This window comes from Natrix helvetica (assembly GCF_964273705.1).
Source record: "Natrix helvetica genome assembly, chromosome: 7".
NCBI classification, from domain to species: Eukaryota; Metazoa; Chordata; class Lepidosauria; order Squamata; family Natricidae; genus Natrix; species Natrix helvetica.
Window position 1 is genome coordinate 2,622,932 of NC_138558.1, and position 17,803 is coordinate 2,640,734.

Here is a 17,803-nt window from a genome sequence, read left to right on the forward strand (position 1 = left end):
CTCTTGAAATGCCCAAAAATTGGTACATGTGAAATAAAGGGGAGGGGTGGATTTCCGGCGTGCGAACAGGAAGAAAAGGAAAAAAAAACACAACTAGGCAGAGGATGGATTGGGGGGGGATTATGGGGTCATTAACCCCAGAGTGGGAGAGGGAAATATCTGAGTGGCCTCCCCACTCAAACCTGCCTGGCGTGAGACAAACCTCAAATCCTGAAGAATCGGCAATTAAAATGTGACTTTTTCATAGGGTGAGGGGAGAAGGGCAGGAATTGGGCTTGTCAAAAAACGGGCCGGTTTGGTGTGAACGGCTTCTTTGACCCTCTAAAATATCTCCGTTGTGACCCAAGTGGATTCCCGGTTGTCTTCCTTGCACCCTGGTGTGCGTTGTGCGTTGTGCGTTTGTCAAGTCAAGATCTGTTGCTGAACTTGCCTGCGGGAGTTGTGGGTCTCCAACACCGGAGGCTTTTTAAGAAGAGACTGGACAGGCATTTGTCTGGAATGGTTTGGGGTCTCCCGCTTGAGCAGGGGGTTGGACTAGATGACCTGCGAGGTCCCTTCTGACTCCCGTAATTCCGTAGGGCGACACGGTCACAGTCAACCCATATTTGAGGGGCTGCCCCAAAGAGGAGGAGGGTCAACCTCTTCTCCAAAGCCCCTGAAGGCAGGACAAGAAGCAACGGATAGAAACCAATCAAGGAGAGAAGCAACCTAGAACTGAGGAGGAATTTCATGACAGTGAGGATAATTAGCCAGTGGAACAGCTTGCCACCAGAGGTTGTAGGGGCTTCATCACTGGAGGCTTTTAAGAAGAGATTGGACAGGCATTTGTCTGAAATGGGATAGAGCTGGGATGGTGAACCTATGCAGGCATGCCACAGGTGGCACACAAATCCCTCTGTGGGTAGGAAAGTTGTTGCCCCAGCTCAGCTCTGCCGTGCATGCGTGCATCTGGTTTTTGGGTCTCTGCTGTGCATGCACGGTGGGGGGGGGAACGTGGCAAGCACATGTGCGGGGCCTGCACCCATGGGGGTGGGGCACCCGGTCATTGCATTATAGCCGTGAGCGCGCTTTCCACACACAGCACTGAAAAAGTTATCCATCACTGGTATAGAGGGCTTAAACGGGGTTGGACTAGAAGACCTCCCAGGTCCCTTCCAACTCTCATTATTCCACTCCGGAATGGGTCACTCAGCTCCAAAGGACACAATCCACACCACTCTGGACAAGCTGCTTTCTTAAAGTGGGAGTGGGGTTTGGGTGTTTTTTTTTTCTGTTTTCTTCGCAGGTCACCCGGGGTTCAGTTGCCATCGCACAACTGAGTTGTGTAACCCGGTGCACAACTGGGTCTGTGAAGGGATTAACACGGATTCTTCCCAGTGGTGAAAAACCCTGCCTGTTAATCTTGGAAACCAGCACATCTGGCAGCTGCGGACGTTTCATTGGCCCATTTAGCCTGGGAAGATGGGTGGACTTCAACTCTCTATACAGGTGGCACACATCAGATACTCTATGTCGGGGGTGTCCAAACTTGGGAACTTTAAGACTTGTGGACTTCAACTCCCAGAATTCCCCAGCCAGCCTGGGGAATTCTGGGAGTTGAAGACCACAAGTCTTAAAGTTCCCAAGTTTGGACACCCCTGCTCTATGTGAATGCAGCAAACTCCACTCCCTTCTAGCACTGATGATGTTACCTAGTTGGGCAATGAAACGTCTGCAAGAAAATCACCCAACTCAGAGCATCAAGGACCCTGTTTGGGGCCCACCAACAGATCTGGCAGCAATGAGGAGCTTGGGGAGGAACGTCGGAGTCTGGGGAAGGCTCTGAGGAGGACTCTCTGTGGAGGCAGAGGGGGGGCCAGGGCCGTCTGACAGTTATCAGTTGCCTTCAGAGTCAGACATCAGTGAGGCAGAAGAACAGCTGGAGCCTGTTCCCAGTGTGCGTATGCGCAGAGTGGCCAGACAAAGGGAAGAGCTAAGGAACAGGGGTCAACTTGGGAGTAAGGCCACAGGTGGACGATGAATGGCCCCTCCCAGAGGAAATGAAAGGGGAGCGAAAGGGGAGTGGAGTTTGCAGGAGACCATGAGTTCGTTTAATTGGTTCGTGACTCTCCGAGGCTCCTTGCCAAGTTCTGCAGATATCAGCCTGGCAGCTCTCCAAGCCAGAGAAGGTCTGTGACCGTAAATCCTCCCACGAAAGACTTTGCTGGATGTGAAAGAGCAGAATTCACAATTCATAAAAGGGGTTTTTGACGGGACAAGGAGTTTGCTTCCTGCTCTCAGGAAGCCTCAGTCAGAACAGACCCCACAGTCTTCCTCCCCCTCCCCGCAAACCCCACTCCCCTCTAGCACTGGCAATATTAGCTAGTTGGGTCTTGAAATGTCTCCAACACGACCCCCAACCTCAAAGAGCACCAAGGACCTCACAGCCGTCCTCTTCCTCTTTTCCTCAAACCCCACTCCTTTGTGGCATTGATGACGTGACCTAGTTGGGTAATGAAACGTCCGCAAGGAAACAACCAAGCTCAGAGAGCATCAAGGGCTCCAGGATTCATTCATTTTGTGAGTCTCTTGATGCTTGTTTTCTTGCAGACGTTTCATTACCGAAGTAGGTAACCTCATCAGCGCTTCCGTCGGGTCTCTCCCATTGGTATGATAAACTTCAAGTTTTCCTTTTTTTTAAAACAAAAAAAGGCTGCACGTTGAATGGTTTTGGGATTGATGCAAGGGTTGGATTTTATCCCTCGCCCTCCCTTACAAAACAATGGGCGGGCTTTGGAGATTTTGTAATCAATCCTTGGAAGCTGATTTCGGGCCAGACGCGCCATTACAAAAATCATTAGCTGCTAAAATTCCCAGCGTGGAAGGAGAGAAAGGCGGAATTTGCCTCCTTCCTTCCTGGCATTTTTGCTTGGTTTCTCCCAGGGTTTTCTCTCTCGCACCCAGGACGATGGCATCTTTTGACTCAGAGCCACCGTCCATTTAGCACGGGGGTGTCCAAACGTGGGAACTTTTAATACTTGTGGACTTCAACTCCAAGAATGCTGGCTAGGGAATTCTGGGAGTTAAAGTCCACAAGTCTTAAAAGTTCCCAAGTTTGGACACCTCTGATTTGGCATAATGATTTCCCCGGAAGTCTATCCATGCTCAGCTGTCTTCCCAGCTATGCCTGACATCATATTAGCCGGACGTTCTTCCCGATTGGCCAGGGCGACGTCTCCCAGAATTCTTAGCAAGCACGGGGCAGGAAATGGCCAGGAATTCTGGGAAATATGCTCCCAGAACATCACCGCAATTGATTGGAGAAGACGACTGTCAGCATTTTGTCAATTCACTCCTCTAGCTGAAGGCCTAGCTCCGTGATAGCAAACCTATGGCACGCATGCCTGAAGTGTCACCCGCAGCCATGTCGCCTGGCACATGTGGCATCCGCCATTTCCGTTCCAGGTTTCTGGCGTGCATGCACGTCCGACGATCAGCTGGATTTTCTGTGTGTGGCAGTGTGGAAACTGGAAGGGCTGGCCTTCTGTTTTCCGGTGTGAGCTTGCATGTCGCCCAGCTGATCGTCGTGCTGCTAACTGGAAGGCCAGCTGGCCGGTGCGCCTGCATGTGCCGGAAACGGACATTCATTTCCCGGCACACCCATGCCCCCTGGGCAGCTCCTCTTCCCGGTTGCAGCCCACACTGGTCTGTTTGTTTATGGTTAGTCCTCGACATACGACCACAATTGAACTCAACATTTCTGTTGCGTTAGCAATAGCACTTACTTACATGCCGCTTTGCAGTGCTTTCTAGACCCTCTTTAAGCGGTTTACAGAGTCAGCCTCTTGCCCCTCCCCCCCCCAACAATCTGGGTCCTCATTTGAGCGACCTCGGAAGGACGGAAGGCTGAGTCCACCTTGAGCGGGTCAAGATTGAACGGCTGGCAGTGAGCAAAGTTTTGCCTGCAATGCCGCATTCTAACCACAACTCCATAATTAACACGGCTGTTAAGTGAGTTTTGCCCTGTTTTACAACCTTCTTGCCATGGTTAAGCAAATCACTGCAGTCATGGAGGCCGCTTGGAGGTTTCTCTGCCACCTTTATAGTGCAAAAGGGTGTGGAAACTCAATGTCTCTCAGGGAGAGTATTAACGACCAGAGGACTGTAAGGAATGTGAATCCTTCCGTTCTCCACCATTCAGTCAGAACCGAAGAAACTTCTTGGATGAGGGGCAAAACGTCTTCAAGGGAAAGAGAGAAAAAACCCAAGAACATCAGGATGCCTCTTGGGGGGAAAAAAAGAATCTCCTTTGGGACTTGTAATATTTTCCAACCACTCTCCTCCTCCTCCTCCTCCTCCTCCTCCTCCTCCTCCTCCTCCTCCTCCTCCTCCTCCTCCTCCTCCTCCTCCTCCTCCTCCTCCTCCTCCTCCGGCACTTGCCAGACCATAATAAGTGTGATTGGTGGTGCTTCTTCTGGCAGCAGCTGCTACCGGCTGGGGGAAGAAGGGGCCGTTTTCTTAATGGCCGCCTTAAATTATCCGCCATAAAACTGTAAGCTTCATCCATGTGGTGGATAAGAGTTCCATCTTCGGGTTGCCACCTATTTACACGGGCCTGTTTTTTCTGCCAACTCAACCCTGGAGGAATTCAGATGGGAGAGACGGGGATGAAGAGCCCTCGAGGGTTAGGGTCCTCCTTCCTTCCCCAGCAGGGGGGAAAAGCTGCATCCGTCACGAAGAGACCATCCATAGACATCTGATCTTACGTTCTTGACTTACACCAGACCTGCCCACCACAGTGCCAGCTGCTGAAGTCCTCCCCTAGTCTGGTGGTCTGGCTCAGCTTTGACTTTTGGCTTTCTTCAGATGGCTTCACCACAAGGAGTTGGCTTAGGGGGTCCTCTGGCCGAGGCTTCCCGAGAGCCTGAAGCGAACTCCTCGTCCCGACAAAGCCCCCTTTTATGAACTGACTGTGAATTCTGCTCCTTCACCTCCAGCAAAGTCTTTCGAGGGAGGATTTACGGTCACAGACCTTCTCTGGCTTGGAGTGAATTGATTGTCTCCTGCAAGCTCCCCTTTCGCTCCTCTTTTATTTCCTCTGGGAGGGGCCATTCATCGTCCCCCTGTGGCCTTACTCCCAAGTGGACCCCTGTTCCTTAGCTCTTCCCTTCTCCTGGCAACTCTGCGCATGCGCACACTGGGAACAGGCTCCAGCTGTTCTTCTGCCCCACTGATGACTGACTCTGAAGGAAGCTGAGAACTGGCATACGGCCCTGGCCCCCTCTCTGCCTCCGACACAGAGCCCTCATCAGAGCCTTCCCCAGACTCCAGGACTGGCCCATGTCCCACCCCAACCCTCCTCACTGTCCGAATCTCCTGCCAGCTCTGCTGGTGGGCCACAACAGGGGGCACCTTGAGAGACCTAATAGGAGTTCATCCCACACGCCCAATGGTTATGAAGTGTAGAGGAGACACCAAGTGTTTCTTCACGCAAGGGCAAGCGATCTTGGAGGTGCATCTTCCAAAATGTACGTCTCCACCTCCCTTCCTCCTCCTCCCTGCACATCAAGTCCTTCTCGATTAAAGCTTGGCTCCTGAGGATGTCGTGTTGGTTTCTTCACAGCAGAAGTCTCCACCCAACCTTCTTCCGGTGCCTGTTGGGACCTTCTCAATGGGATGGACACCAACACGCCTCGCACCTGGATGTATTCCTCCAGACGGGGGCAGAAAAAAATACAGGTATGACTTGCAACCATTAGGTTAGCAACTGTTTAAAGTTACACCAGCGGTGGTAAGAAGTGATTTAGAGAAAGATCTTTTTTTTTAAGTAAATGAACGAGTTATTTAAAATAATAAAGGGGGATTTTAAAATCTAATGAATCAATAAATTCAGAAGAAATCTAGATAAAGTCAGCCAGGATGGGATGCGAGTGCAGATTTTGCAATTTTAGGGAAAAAATGAAAAGAACTAAATGGTTTTTTTTAAAAAAAAGATTAAAACTACCTGAGCTCTCCTCCAGCTAAGCATGTGCAATACTTCGTATACGGAGTCCTCGACTTATGACTGCAATTGAGCCCAAAATATTTGTTGCTAAGCAAGACATTTGTTAAGTGAGCTGTGCCCCATTTTACGACCTGTCTTGCCACAGTTCTTAAGGGAATCACAGCTGATAAGAGAGTCACTTGCCTGTCAGAAGGTCGCAAAAGGGGATCATGTGACCCCCGAGACATTGCAACCGTCATAAATGTGAGTCGGTTGGCAAGCGTCAGATTTTGGATCACATGACCCCGGGGATGCTGCGACGGTCGTAAGTGTGAAAACTGGTCCTAAGTCACTTTTTCCCCCCAGTGCTGTCATTAACTTTGAACCGTCACTAAACAAATGGCTGTAAATCAAAGACAACTATAGTCCTCAAGCCCTTCATTAATTCAGACGTCCAGAGGGGCAGGTTGGGCATCTGCACAGGTAGTCCTCGACCTACGACAGTTTGTTTAGTGACCGTTCAAAGTTACGCCACTGAAAAAATGTGACTTTGGACGGTTTTTCACAGTTACAACTTTGCAGCATTCCCCGTGGTCACAGGATCAAAAGTCAGCCGCTTGGCAACTGACCCGTATTTAGGACGGTCGCAGTATTCCAGAGTCGTGGGAACACATTTTGCGACCATTATTCCCCATGCTGGCTGGGGGATTCTGGGAGTTGTAGTCCTCCCGTCTTAAAGCAGGCTGGGTAGGGGATTCTGGGAGTTGTAGTCCTCCCATCTTAAAGCATGCTGGCTGGGGGATTCTGGGAGTTGTAGTCTTCCCATCTTAAAGCATGCTGGCTGGGGGATTCTGGGAGTTGTAGTCCTCCCATCTTAAAGCAGGCTAGCTGGGGGATTCTGGGAGCTGTAGTCTTCCCATCTTAAAGCATGCTGGCTGGGGGATTCTGGGAGTTGTAGTCCTCCCATCTTAAAGCATGCTGGCTGGAGGATTCTGGGAGTTGTAGTCCTCCCATCTTAAAGCATGCTGACTGGAGGATTCTGGGAGTTGTAGTCCTTCCCTCTTAAAGCACTCTCCTTGGGGGATTCTGGGAGTTGAAGTCTACAAGTCTTAAAAGCTGCCGTGTTTGGAGTCCCCCGGGTTGAGCCCTCAAGCAATCGGAGCCAAGAGCAATGAATGGGGGTGGGGTGGGTGCATGGTGGGAGGGGCGGGGGGGCAATTATAACTCTTCCACCTCCCAGAAGATTTGAGTGGGTTTGCAAACAACAGAACATGATAGTAATTAGAGAATCCAGATTTGTAACCCAACATCCTCCCCACCAAACGTGTAGAGTCCTCATTTTCCATGTTTTCTTTTCGTGAGCGTTACAATTTGCACTGACCTTTTTTTTTACACCTACGACCGTTGCGGCAACCCTAGGTAGTCACCTGATCAAAAGACCGTTCGCAACTGACTCGTATTTACGACGATTGCAGTGTCCCTGGAGGTCACGCGATCCCCTTTTGCGACCTTCTGACAAGCAAAGTCAGCGGGGAAGCCGGATTCACTTAATGACCATGCTCCTAACTTAAACAGCTGACACAATTCACTTAACAACAGTGGCAAGAAAGGTCGTAGAATGCGGCAAAACTCTCTTAAGATCCGTCTTGTTTAGCAACAGAAATTTTGGGGCTCCGTTGTGGTCGTAAATTGAGGACTACCTGTATTATCCCAAACGCAAGCGAGCCCAAAATGTTTGTTGCTAAGCGAGACATTTGTTAAGTGAGTTTTGCCTCATTTTACGACCTTTTCTGCCGCAGTTTTTAACTGAATCACTGCAGTTGTTAGGTTAGTAAAATGGTTGTTAAGTGAATCTGGCTTCTGCATGGACTTTGCTTATTGGATGGTCGCAAAAAGGGGCCATCTGACTCCCAGGCTCTGCAACCGTCATAAATGTGAGTCAGTTGCCAAGCGTCTGAATTTGGACCAGGTGACCCCCCCCCCCCCGGGGATGCTGCAAGCGTTGTATGTGTGAAAAATGATCACAAGTCCCTTTTCTCAGTAACTTTGAACGGTCACTAAACAAGCTGTTATAAGTCGAGAACCACCTGCAATGCTTAAAAATAAAAATCCCGGGGAATAAAACCCTGCAAAGGTGAGGAGATTCAACCCCCCCCACACTTAGGAAAGTTGCACCAACGCACCCCCCCCCAACACTTTTCAGGATGCACAAGGGAGGAAAAGGCAAAGGAAATTCAGCAGGAGCTGCTGCGGCTGTTTGCAAAACTTGGCTACCTTGGTCCATCAGCTGCCTTCAGACAACTCCCCAAACCTGGTTGATACAAGCCAACAACCACCTTCGCTTTCCTTGCAGGGGCTCCAAACGCTCAGCTCCACCACCGCTGAATGTGGAGGGGGGGGAACTCAGGGAGCCCTGTTCCCCCCCACCACTTACTCAGGACCGTAGTACGTAAGACCTGCATTTTTATCTGCCAGAAATGGTATGTAGGACTCTGCTGCTTGGACTAGGGGGGGGTGGACTAGATGACCTCCAAGGCCCCTTCCAAGTCTGTTTTTATTCTGTTATTAGTCTGTCATTCCGAAACTGTGGGAGTTTCTCCCCTGGAAGCTTTCAAGAAAAGACTGTTCTTCCCTCTGTCAGAAATGGTGCCTAGGCTCTCCTGCCAGGGCAGCGGGTTGGACTAGATGACCTCCAAGGCCCCTTCCAACTCTGTTATCCTAGCTTGGCCTAGGATGCGGGGGGGGGGGGTCGTCTGAATGCAAAGGGAGAGACTGCTTAGCTGGAAAGGAAGCGATTGAGGAAAGGGGGGAGCTTTGGGGAAAGAGGGGGGCTGCGGGTGGGGCCCCTTGAGGGGGGTCTCGGGGGACGGAGATCCCTGGGGAGGGGGAGATGGAGGGGGGAGCCTGCGAAACTTTGAGGGGCACTTTCCGAGGCTGGAGACTTGGGGGGGCTGCGAGTGGGGAGGGGGGGCGAAGACCGAGGCAGGGATGGCCAGGGGAGGGGAGGGGGGTCTCCGCCAGGCGGCCGAGCCCAGCGCGCCCCTCCCGCGGTCATCCCCGCCGCCGCCGCCGCCGCCTCCGTCCGTCCCCTGGAGTCCGCCCCTCCCCGGATGATGTCAGCCTGCTCGGCCCGGTGGCTGCAGCCCCCTCCTCCCTGGGGAGGCGGAGGGAGGCGGCATGGCCCGGCTCGGCCCGGCCGGAGGAGGCGGCGGCGGCGGCGGCCCGCTCCCCCTGCGGCTGGACGCTGCGCCCGGGCCCGCGCCGCACTGGCTGGCGGTGCTGATGCTGCTGCTGCCGGACGGAGAAGAGCAGGACGACGACGGGGAGGAGGAGGAGGAGGACGGCGGGCAGCAGCAGCAGGGCGGCCAGGCCGGCCGTCGGAGGCAGCAGCAGCAGCGGAGGCGGCGGAGGAGGCGGCGGCGGCGGCGGCTGTGGGCGGCGGGCGCTCCGGCCGGCGGGCTGCTCCCCGGGGACCCGCGGCGGCGGCTGCTGCTGCTGCTCCTGCCGGCCAATGGGGGGAGCGGAGGAGGAGGAGGAGGAAGGAGCCCCGCACCGCGCTCCGACCTGCCCGCCGCTCCGGTAAAGTCCGCAGCCGGCGAGGGGAGGGGAGGGAGAACCCAGCCGCCTCCCCCTCCCGCCTGCTCCGCCAGACCCCCGCCCCAACTTTTCCTCCTTTGGTTCCTCTCTGCCCCCCCCCCCGATTTCCCCCTCCACCCCCAGCCCCCCACTTTCCCTTCCAGCCCCCCCTTTCTCTCTCCCCCCAGCCCCCCACTTTCCCTCTCCAGACCCACTGCCCCCTCCAACCCCCCACTTTCCCTCCCAGCCCCCCTTAACCTCCTGCTGCCCCAGCCCCCGATTCCCGCCTTTCCCTTCCAGCCCCCTCTCCTCTCCCAGCCCCCGCTGCCCCCCCTCCATCCCAGCTTGCATGCTCACTCACCTCCGGCGCGGACTCGGGGTCTGCATCCCGGGCGCGCTCCGTCCCCGTGGTCCCCGTGGCCCCAGGGGCAGCCCTGCCTGCTTCCCCACCGCTGCCTCGGCTGCCGCTTGCCGGCCTCCTCCTCCTCCCCCTCCTCCTGCCCCCCGCCCTTCCCCACCCCTCCCCCTCCCTCCCTCCCTCCCTCCCCGGGGGCTGCTTGCTCTCTGATTCCTCCATCCTCTCCCCGCCGAGGCGTCCCCACCCAGCACTCACCTCCCGCCCGCCCGCCCGCCTGCCCGCCTGCCTGCCTGCCTGCCTGCCCCGCCGCCGGGAAGCCAGCAAAGCATCCCCGAGGCCAGATTGTCACCCCTGCACCTCGTGGCGGCGGGAGCAGCGACGGGCAGGTGGTGGCGCCAGGGCAGCCCCCTTCTCTCCTGCCCCAGGCTGGGCCGGGGTCTCCGCCTCTGCCCCCCACTCCCACCCAGCCAACTGGTGCGCCCAGGGCTCCTCCAAGCCTCGTCGGAGAGCTGCCGGCCACGGAAAGCCAAGAGACCCCCAAACTTTCTTCCGAGCGCCCCCTCCTCCCCCACGAGCCCCCTGCTTGGGGGCTGGGATTGTTTTGGTTGGAGGACGGCAGGCGCGCGCCCACCCGACGCTCGCACACACACACACACACACAAGTACACACAAACACACACAAACACACAACCCTCTGGAGGCAGAGGTAAAAAGCCGTTTTGATGTTCTCCATCCAGGAGAGCCTTGCCAGAGGGGGGCTGAGCATGAAGGAAGAGCCTCTGACCGGAGGTGGACTCGGAGGTGGACTCAGGTCCTGGATGCAACCCACTGGCGTCCTGGATGCCCACACAGCTCTGCAAAGGTAGGACAACCCCCAGCCCACCCACCCCAATCCTCCTTGACCCCGTTCCCTCCCCCTGCCTCAGTTTCCCCTCTGGTTTTGGGAGTTTTTGATTGCCTCCTTCTGTGGGAGGCAGGAGAGTCAAAGTCACCCACCCAAATGCCAGCTGCCTGCTTCAGGCTTAGAACCTGGTCTGGAAGTGGAAGGACAAACCAGGAATGTGGATTTGCTAAGCCAGGCTTGCTTGAGTGGGCGCAAAGGATGGGGGGATTGGGGGGGTAGTTGTGAGGGTCAGCAGGTAGGGGGCCCCGTGTCCCAGGCATTTGGGCTAAGCAGTTTACCCCCCCCTCAAAATACTCAAGCGGTCAAGCAGAAGTGCCCTTTGGTGGGTGCTCCACCAGGAAGTCCCTGCAGGAGGTGACAAGAGGGCCCTTGTTGTGGGAAGAGGACTCCGAGGTGGCCGGTGTGATGTTTCTTTCGGGTGTGATTTGGAAAATGTTCCTTGAAAGTAAAAGAAGACAAGTAAAAGTTCAGGCTGAGTTCTGATTTAGTAACAGTATAGTGTGTTTGTGTGTGTGCATATATATATGCCGTTTATTTTTCAACTTTCCAGCTACCTTCTAAAGTTCATATATATATAAACACAAATGCAACATGTGTGTGTGTGTGTGTGTGTGTGTGTGTATAAAATTTCTGCAGCTTTAAAGATCTTTATGGCTCTCAAAACAGCGAAAGTATCTCTGTCTGTCACTCTGTCTGTCTGTCTGTCGCTCTGTCTGTCTATCTATCTATCTATCTATCTATCTATCTATATCTATATCTATCTATCTATCTATCTATCTATCTATCTATCTATCTATGTATATGTATATGTATATGTATATGTATATGTATTTGTGTTACAACCCCTGGTATGCCCAAATATCGAATCCCAGCAATGAGAGCTAAATAGCTTGAAATAGATCTATACTAGTCTCCCTTTATTTATTTATCAGCACAAATACAACATATATATATATATTTCTTGTTGGAGGAGTCCGCATCACAGATCCACCTCGCTTTCGCTCTGGCTTCCTATCTGCCTCTTCCTGCTTGTCAATAAACACGGGTGGTGTGAATGATTTCTCCCAGGGCTTGACGGGCAGGAGAGTTAGCTCCTTTGGATTCGAATTGATTTTCTATCGATCGCAAATGTCCCCTGACCTTTGACATCCAATCTTGCCTGGCACGGGAGTTCAGCTTGGTAAACAAAGGAAATCGGAATTAGGTTGCATAGCTAATGAACGAGGCAGGGGGAAGGACAGAGAGAAAGAGGAGGGTTCCCTTCCCAACACATCCCCCCACCCCAAGACTCCCACAGAATTGGCATCTGCTGGTTAACAGAATATCAGATTTGGAAGGGACCTTGGAGGTCTTCTAGTCCAACCCCCTGCCCAGGCAGGAGACCCTGTGCACTTCCAGACAAATAGCTCTCCAATCTCTTCTTTAAAACCTCCAGGGTTGGGAACACCCAGAACTTCGGGAGTTGTTCCTCTGATTGATTGTTCTCACTGTCAGGAATTTCCTCCTTAGCTCCAGGTTGCTTCTCTCCTTGATTAGTTTCCACCCATTGCTTCTTGTCCTGCCTTCAGGGGCTTTGGAGAACAGCTTGGCTCCCTCTTCTTTGTGGCAGCCCATCAAATACTGGAGCATGTCGTCATGTCATCCGGTGTGTGGACAAATACTGTATAGTACGAGTATAAGCAGAATAGCAGAGTTGGAAGGGACCTTGGAGGTCTTCTAATCCAACCCTCCTGTTCAAGCAAGAGACCCTCTACCATTTCAGACAAATGGTTGTCCAGGGGGTTGGACTAGAAGACCTCCAAGGTCCCTTCCAACTCTACTATCGTATTGTATTATTGTAATCTCTTCTTAAAAACTTCCAGTCTTGGAGCATTCATAACGTCTGGAGGCAACTTCTGTTCCACTGATTAATTGCTCTCACCGTCAGGAATTTCCTCCTTACTTCCAGGTTGCTTCTCTCCTTGGTTAGTTTCCATCCTTTGCTTCTCGTCCTGCCTTCAGGGGCTTTGGCCAATAGGTTGACCCCCCCCCCTCTTCTTTGGGGCAGCCCCTCAAATATCGTAACCCTGCTATCATGTCTCCCACGTTCACAGCTTCATCATCATCTTGCTTCCAACGTTTCCCGTCTGTTTGAGCTTGAGGATGGGATCCTGGACCTGCCTCCTCCTTGGGCCGATACACCGTCTGAAGACGGTGCCCCATTGGAGGAATCCTCAATTTGTAAATTCACTAGCGCTTTCCCATTATCCAACAGTTCTGTAATTGATCCAATTCTTTCAGCCCTCTCTTCCCCCGCTTTCCGCCACGCACAAATATTTCAAGTCTTTCAGCAGCCCTACTGCTTAAGCTTTACTTAAACGTTCAGTCGCGCTTTATAACGCCTTGGTAAGACCACACCTGGAATGTTGCACCCAGTTTTGGTGGCCACGATATAAAAAAAAGATGTGGAGTCTCTAGAAAGAGTGCAGAGAAGAGCAACAGGGAGGATTAGGAGGCTAAAATATGTGAAGATCGGTTGCAGGAATTGGGTGCTTCTAGTCTAGTAAAAAGCAGGGGCGGCATAATAGCAGCCTCCCAATATTTGAGGGGCTCCTACAAAGACTAGGAGCTCAAACTATTTTCCAAAGCACCAAAAGGTAAGACAAGAAACAATGGATGGAAACTAAGCAAGGAGAGAAGCAACCTGGAAACAAGGAGAAATTTCAGTTAGAACAATTCACCCGTGGAACGACTTGTCTCCAGAAGTTGCGAGTGCTCCACAGCTGGATGTTTCTGAGAAGAAATTGGACCGCCATTTGTCTGAAATGGCCGTAGGGTCCCCTGCTTGAGGAAAGGGCTGGACTAGAAGACCTCCAAGGTCCTTTCCAACTCTGTTCCTCTCTTACTCTGCAATCATATAAGGTAGTAGGGTAACAAGAAAAACCAGAGGCCATCACTCTCATCCAGGATCAGGACTATAGGGATGTTGCAAAAGATGATGATGATGAAAAAGAATAAGAAGGAGAAAAAGGAGAAGGAGAAGGAAGAAGATATCCATTCAGTCATGTCGGACTCTTGGTGATTCTATGGACCAGCTCTGTCCACGTGTTCCAATCTTGCACTGATTCTCTTGAATTCTTGGAAAAAAATATTCCCTTTCTTTTCTATATTTTCTGCGCATTGTCCATTCCAGAGCTGCCCTGCGCCGTCAGGATGAGTGCAGAGCAAAATATGCCCCGAAGCTGTACAGTTCTGACAGTGTCTGATCCTCAATCACCGCTAGCCAAGAGGCCGGGTGCCTTCGCCCATGGCTACCTATCCCATCGCTGGAGATTTAATCCGGTTCTCCTTTCGGGGTGCAAACGGTTTCTAGATTGTGGTCCAGGTCTCTGAGCCAGGACAGGGCTAGGCTGCTCCAGCTGAGTCCTGCAAAGGCATTGTGTGTGTAGATCTGGCTTTGTGGGTGACAAGTTGGTCAAGGAACGCTGGAAAAAACTGCATTTAGCCATCGCTGTGTCAGGCCGTAAGTGGGCAGCTTTGGCCCGATGGACAGAAGCGAAGAGAGCCTCCTAAAAGAATAGAGGAAGGGGCCCCTCAGAGCTCAGGAAATCTACGCCACAACAAGTGGAGCAGAGTTTAGCCCTGTTTATCTGGCTTTGAAGGTGACCTTTTCGGGGGCATAAAGACCCCAAGGTTGGGAAAGATGGAAGGGGAAAGGAGAAGGGGACGGCAAAGACAGAGACTGTTCCTGTCGTATTTCTCCACAGTCTAGATGGTAGTGCCAGTACTTCCCTCTTTCCAGTTTTTGCTCCGGAGTGAAGCTTTCCAATTGCTAAGTGAAATCTGACTTTCCAAGGAGTCACTCTGGAAAAAGGCAGCGGTGGGTCATTATAAGCGTCCACATTTTTGAAATATTCCTCATTCTTGTTTGAACCATCTGGGCTGAATTCATTCAGAAAGAGGCATTGCTGTCTTATTTTTATTTTTTTAATGTTGGTCCAGATAGAAATGTCTGCCTGCCTGCCTCCTGCCTCTCTCTCTCTCTCTCTCTCTCGTCTGTCGGTCCGTCCATCCATCCATCCATCTCTCTACTAATCTGTCTGTCTATCTGCCTGCCTGCCTATCTACGTCTGTCTGTCTGTCTGTCTGTGTCTCTCTCTCTCTCTCTCTCTCTGTCTATCTATCTATCTATCTATCTATCTATCTATCTATCTATCTATCTATCTATCTATCATATCTCAATATCTTGTGCCAAGGAGAAGGAAAATCACTTCTTTCCCCCATAAATTATATTTTTCTCTTTCATGGATCCTGAGCGACCCACTTTTTTAAAAAGAAAAAAATCCTCATCATCATCTTTTCTAGATTTATCTAAGCGAACTGGATACGTCCAACTTTCATTCTTCCTTCTTTCCAGTTCAGACTTGTATTGTCTAACTACTTATTTTCTTTCTTTCTATCCGTCTCTCTTTCAATTTTGGGGTCTGTTTTTTTTCCTGCCCCCAGTGAGGTGAGAAACAAGTAGATGAATGCTTCGGTTGCAGAGTTAATAATGTTCCCCAGCAAAGCCCAGCTGTATTTGCAGATTGAGAGATATCGCCCTGCACTGAACTTTCTTTGAAAGCCAGATTGGTTGTCGTTATTGTTCAGTCACTGTGTTGTGTCCGACACTTTGCGATACCGTGGACCAGAGCATGCCAGGCTCCCTTGTCCTCCACGGTCTCCCAGAGTTTGCCCAAATTCGTGTTTGTTATCTCCACGACACTATCAGAATAACAGAACAGAATTGTAGAGTTGGAAGGGACCCCGGAGGTCTTCTAGTCCAACCCCCTGCTCAAGCAGGAACCCTACATCATTTCAGACAAAAGGTTGTCCCGTCTCTTCTTAAGAACCTCCAGCGTTTCAGCATTTGCAATTTCTGGAGGCAAGTTGTTCCACAGAAGCTGTTCCACTTTCGCCCTGTTGCTTGTCATTTTGTCCCATTAATGCAGTGTTTCTCAAACTTGGCGACTTTAAGTCCTGTGGACTTCAACTCCCAGAATCCCCCAGCCAGGCTGGGGAATTCTGGGAGTTGAAGTCCACAGGACTTAAAGTCGCCAAGTTTGAGAAACACTGCATTAATGGACCAATCATTTCCTTGTTTTTCACATGTTGAAAGAAGCTTCGGGGTTTTTGTTGTTGTTGTTGTTGTTTTTAACTTTTGCCGTAAGCCTTAGTTCATTTTGAGCCTAAGCTTTCCTAATTTTGTCTTTGCAGGCTCAGGCTGTTTGCTGCTAGTCTGCCTTCGTTATGTGCCCTTCTTTTTTCCACTTTTTCTGCTTGGCTTTTCTTGTCTTTCCATTTATCCAAGGGTTTTCTGTGCGGCCATGCTGGTTCCCACTATCTAACCATCTCATCCTCTGCCTCCCCCCTTCTCCTTTTGCCTTCCATCTTTCCCAACATCAGGGTCTTTCCCGATAAAGTCTTCTTCAAAGCCAGGTTTTTTAAAAAAGGCTAAACTCTCCTCCATTTCTTTTGACAAAGCTGAGTGTTTTATTTTGGGTACGATTGGTTTTTCTGTCCACCTGATCAGCAAAACGGATCGCAGAACAAAGAGAACAGCCAGAAAAGACTCAAAACAGCCTTCGTACAGTTGCAATCCAGAAAAAAAAATGTCCTAACAAACGCTTGGGTATCTCTTCCGTGCCGGGTTGGACATGAGGCTGCCCACTTCCTTGTGCTTATAATGTTTCATGTCTGAATTCCAATTCAGGGGGAATTTAGCAAATCTGTCCTGGATGGGGGAAACTAGGAGCTGCTACATTCCAGAGTTAATATTTGTTTCTCTTCAAGCTGTGCCTTGCGTTTGTTCCCCTTGCTCTGTCCGTAACCGGTGCAACCGATGGCAGTGCTAAGCCGAGCCGATAAATGTCAATAAATAATAATTAATCAGGCACCAACACAGGCATTCGATGGCGCAGTGGCGCATGCATTTGAATAAAGAGGTTTTGCTCGTGTCGGGAAGATTTGGGCGGTTGAAATCCAGCAACGGAAGGGCAGGAATTGCGTGGAATTCATTTTTTTAAAAAAAATTCCGTGGCCCGTTGGGTGAGTTCACGTGAGTGCAGAATCACTTTGAGCTTGATGCTGAATTGTCAACCAAGATCACTCAGGCAGGTCTGGGAACATCATCGCTTCCGATATTTGTTAAGCGAGGACGTTCATTTGCGGTGTGAAAATAGGGAGGAAGACGTACAACCACAATTGGGCCCCAAATTTCTGTCACTAAGTGAGACCTGTACTAAACGATTTTATTTTTGCCCCTTTGTATAATCGTTCTTCCACCGTTGTGAAGCGAATCGCTGCAGTTGTTAAGTTAGTCACACGGTTGTTAAGTGAATCCGGCTTCCCCATTGACTTTGCTTGGCAGAAGGTCGCAAAAAGAGGATGACGTGAACCACACACACACACACACACACACACCTGGAACACTGCGGCCGTCATAAGTATGAGTCAGCTTCCCAGAGTCCGAATTTTGATCCCATGACTATGGAGACACTGCAACCGTTGTAAGTGTGAAAAACGGCCCTAAGTATCTTTTTTTCAGTGCCGTTGAATGGTCACTCAACAAACTCTTGTAAATTGAGGACTACCTGTAGTCTTGAATCTCAGTAACCTGAGGCAAACAAGGGAAACCTCTTGAAAACAACGAGATTGAAAGCGGAATGTCGAAAGGAAACAATTGAGCATCGGGTTTCCTGCTTGAGAAAGAAACTTTGCAGAATTTGCATGCAGCCCCCAGCCGGCTGTGGCTTATGGTGGTTGGGGGAAATTGCAATTTCACTGACCTCAATGAAGCCTGGCGGATTACTCTGTGTGTGTGTGCCTGTACATGCGTGTCAGTTCAATCAATCAGAATAATGCTGGAAGGGACCTTGGAGGTCCTCTAGTCCAACCCCCTGCTCAAGGAGGAGACTCTGTATGATAAGTGTCTCTCCGGTCTCTTCTTAAAATCCCACTTCTTCCAGTTGGATTTCTGGCTGTT

The 17,803-nt window shown here is 51.2% G+C and overlaps 1 protein-coding gene across 5 annotated transcripts in view; it reads left to right on the plus strand.

The window, feature by feature from the left end:
- Positions 1–9,139: 9,139 nt before the first annotated feature.
- The window catches only part of LOC309395812 (transcription factor COE1-like), a gene marked incomplete at its 5' end in the record, with an annotated part of 78,646 nt that continues 69,982 nt past the window's right edge, over positions 9,140–17,803 (plus strand). For 2 of the 5 annotated variants that reach the window (XM_081960376.1, XM_081960378.1), the window contains one exon: positions 10,276–10,758. In XM_081960376.1, coding sequence (XP_081816502.1) covers positions 10,619–10,758 — 140 coding nt within the window. Of the gene's footprint in view, positions 9,542–10,274; positions 10,759–17,803 lie in introns of those variants that run through there. The other 3 variants (XM_081960374.1, XM_081960375.1, XM_081960377.1) reach the window with 3 other exon arrangements.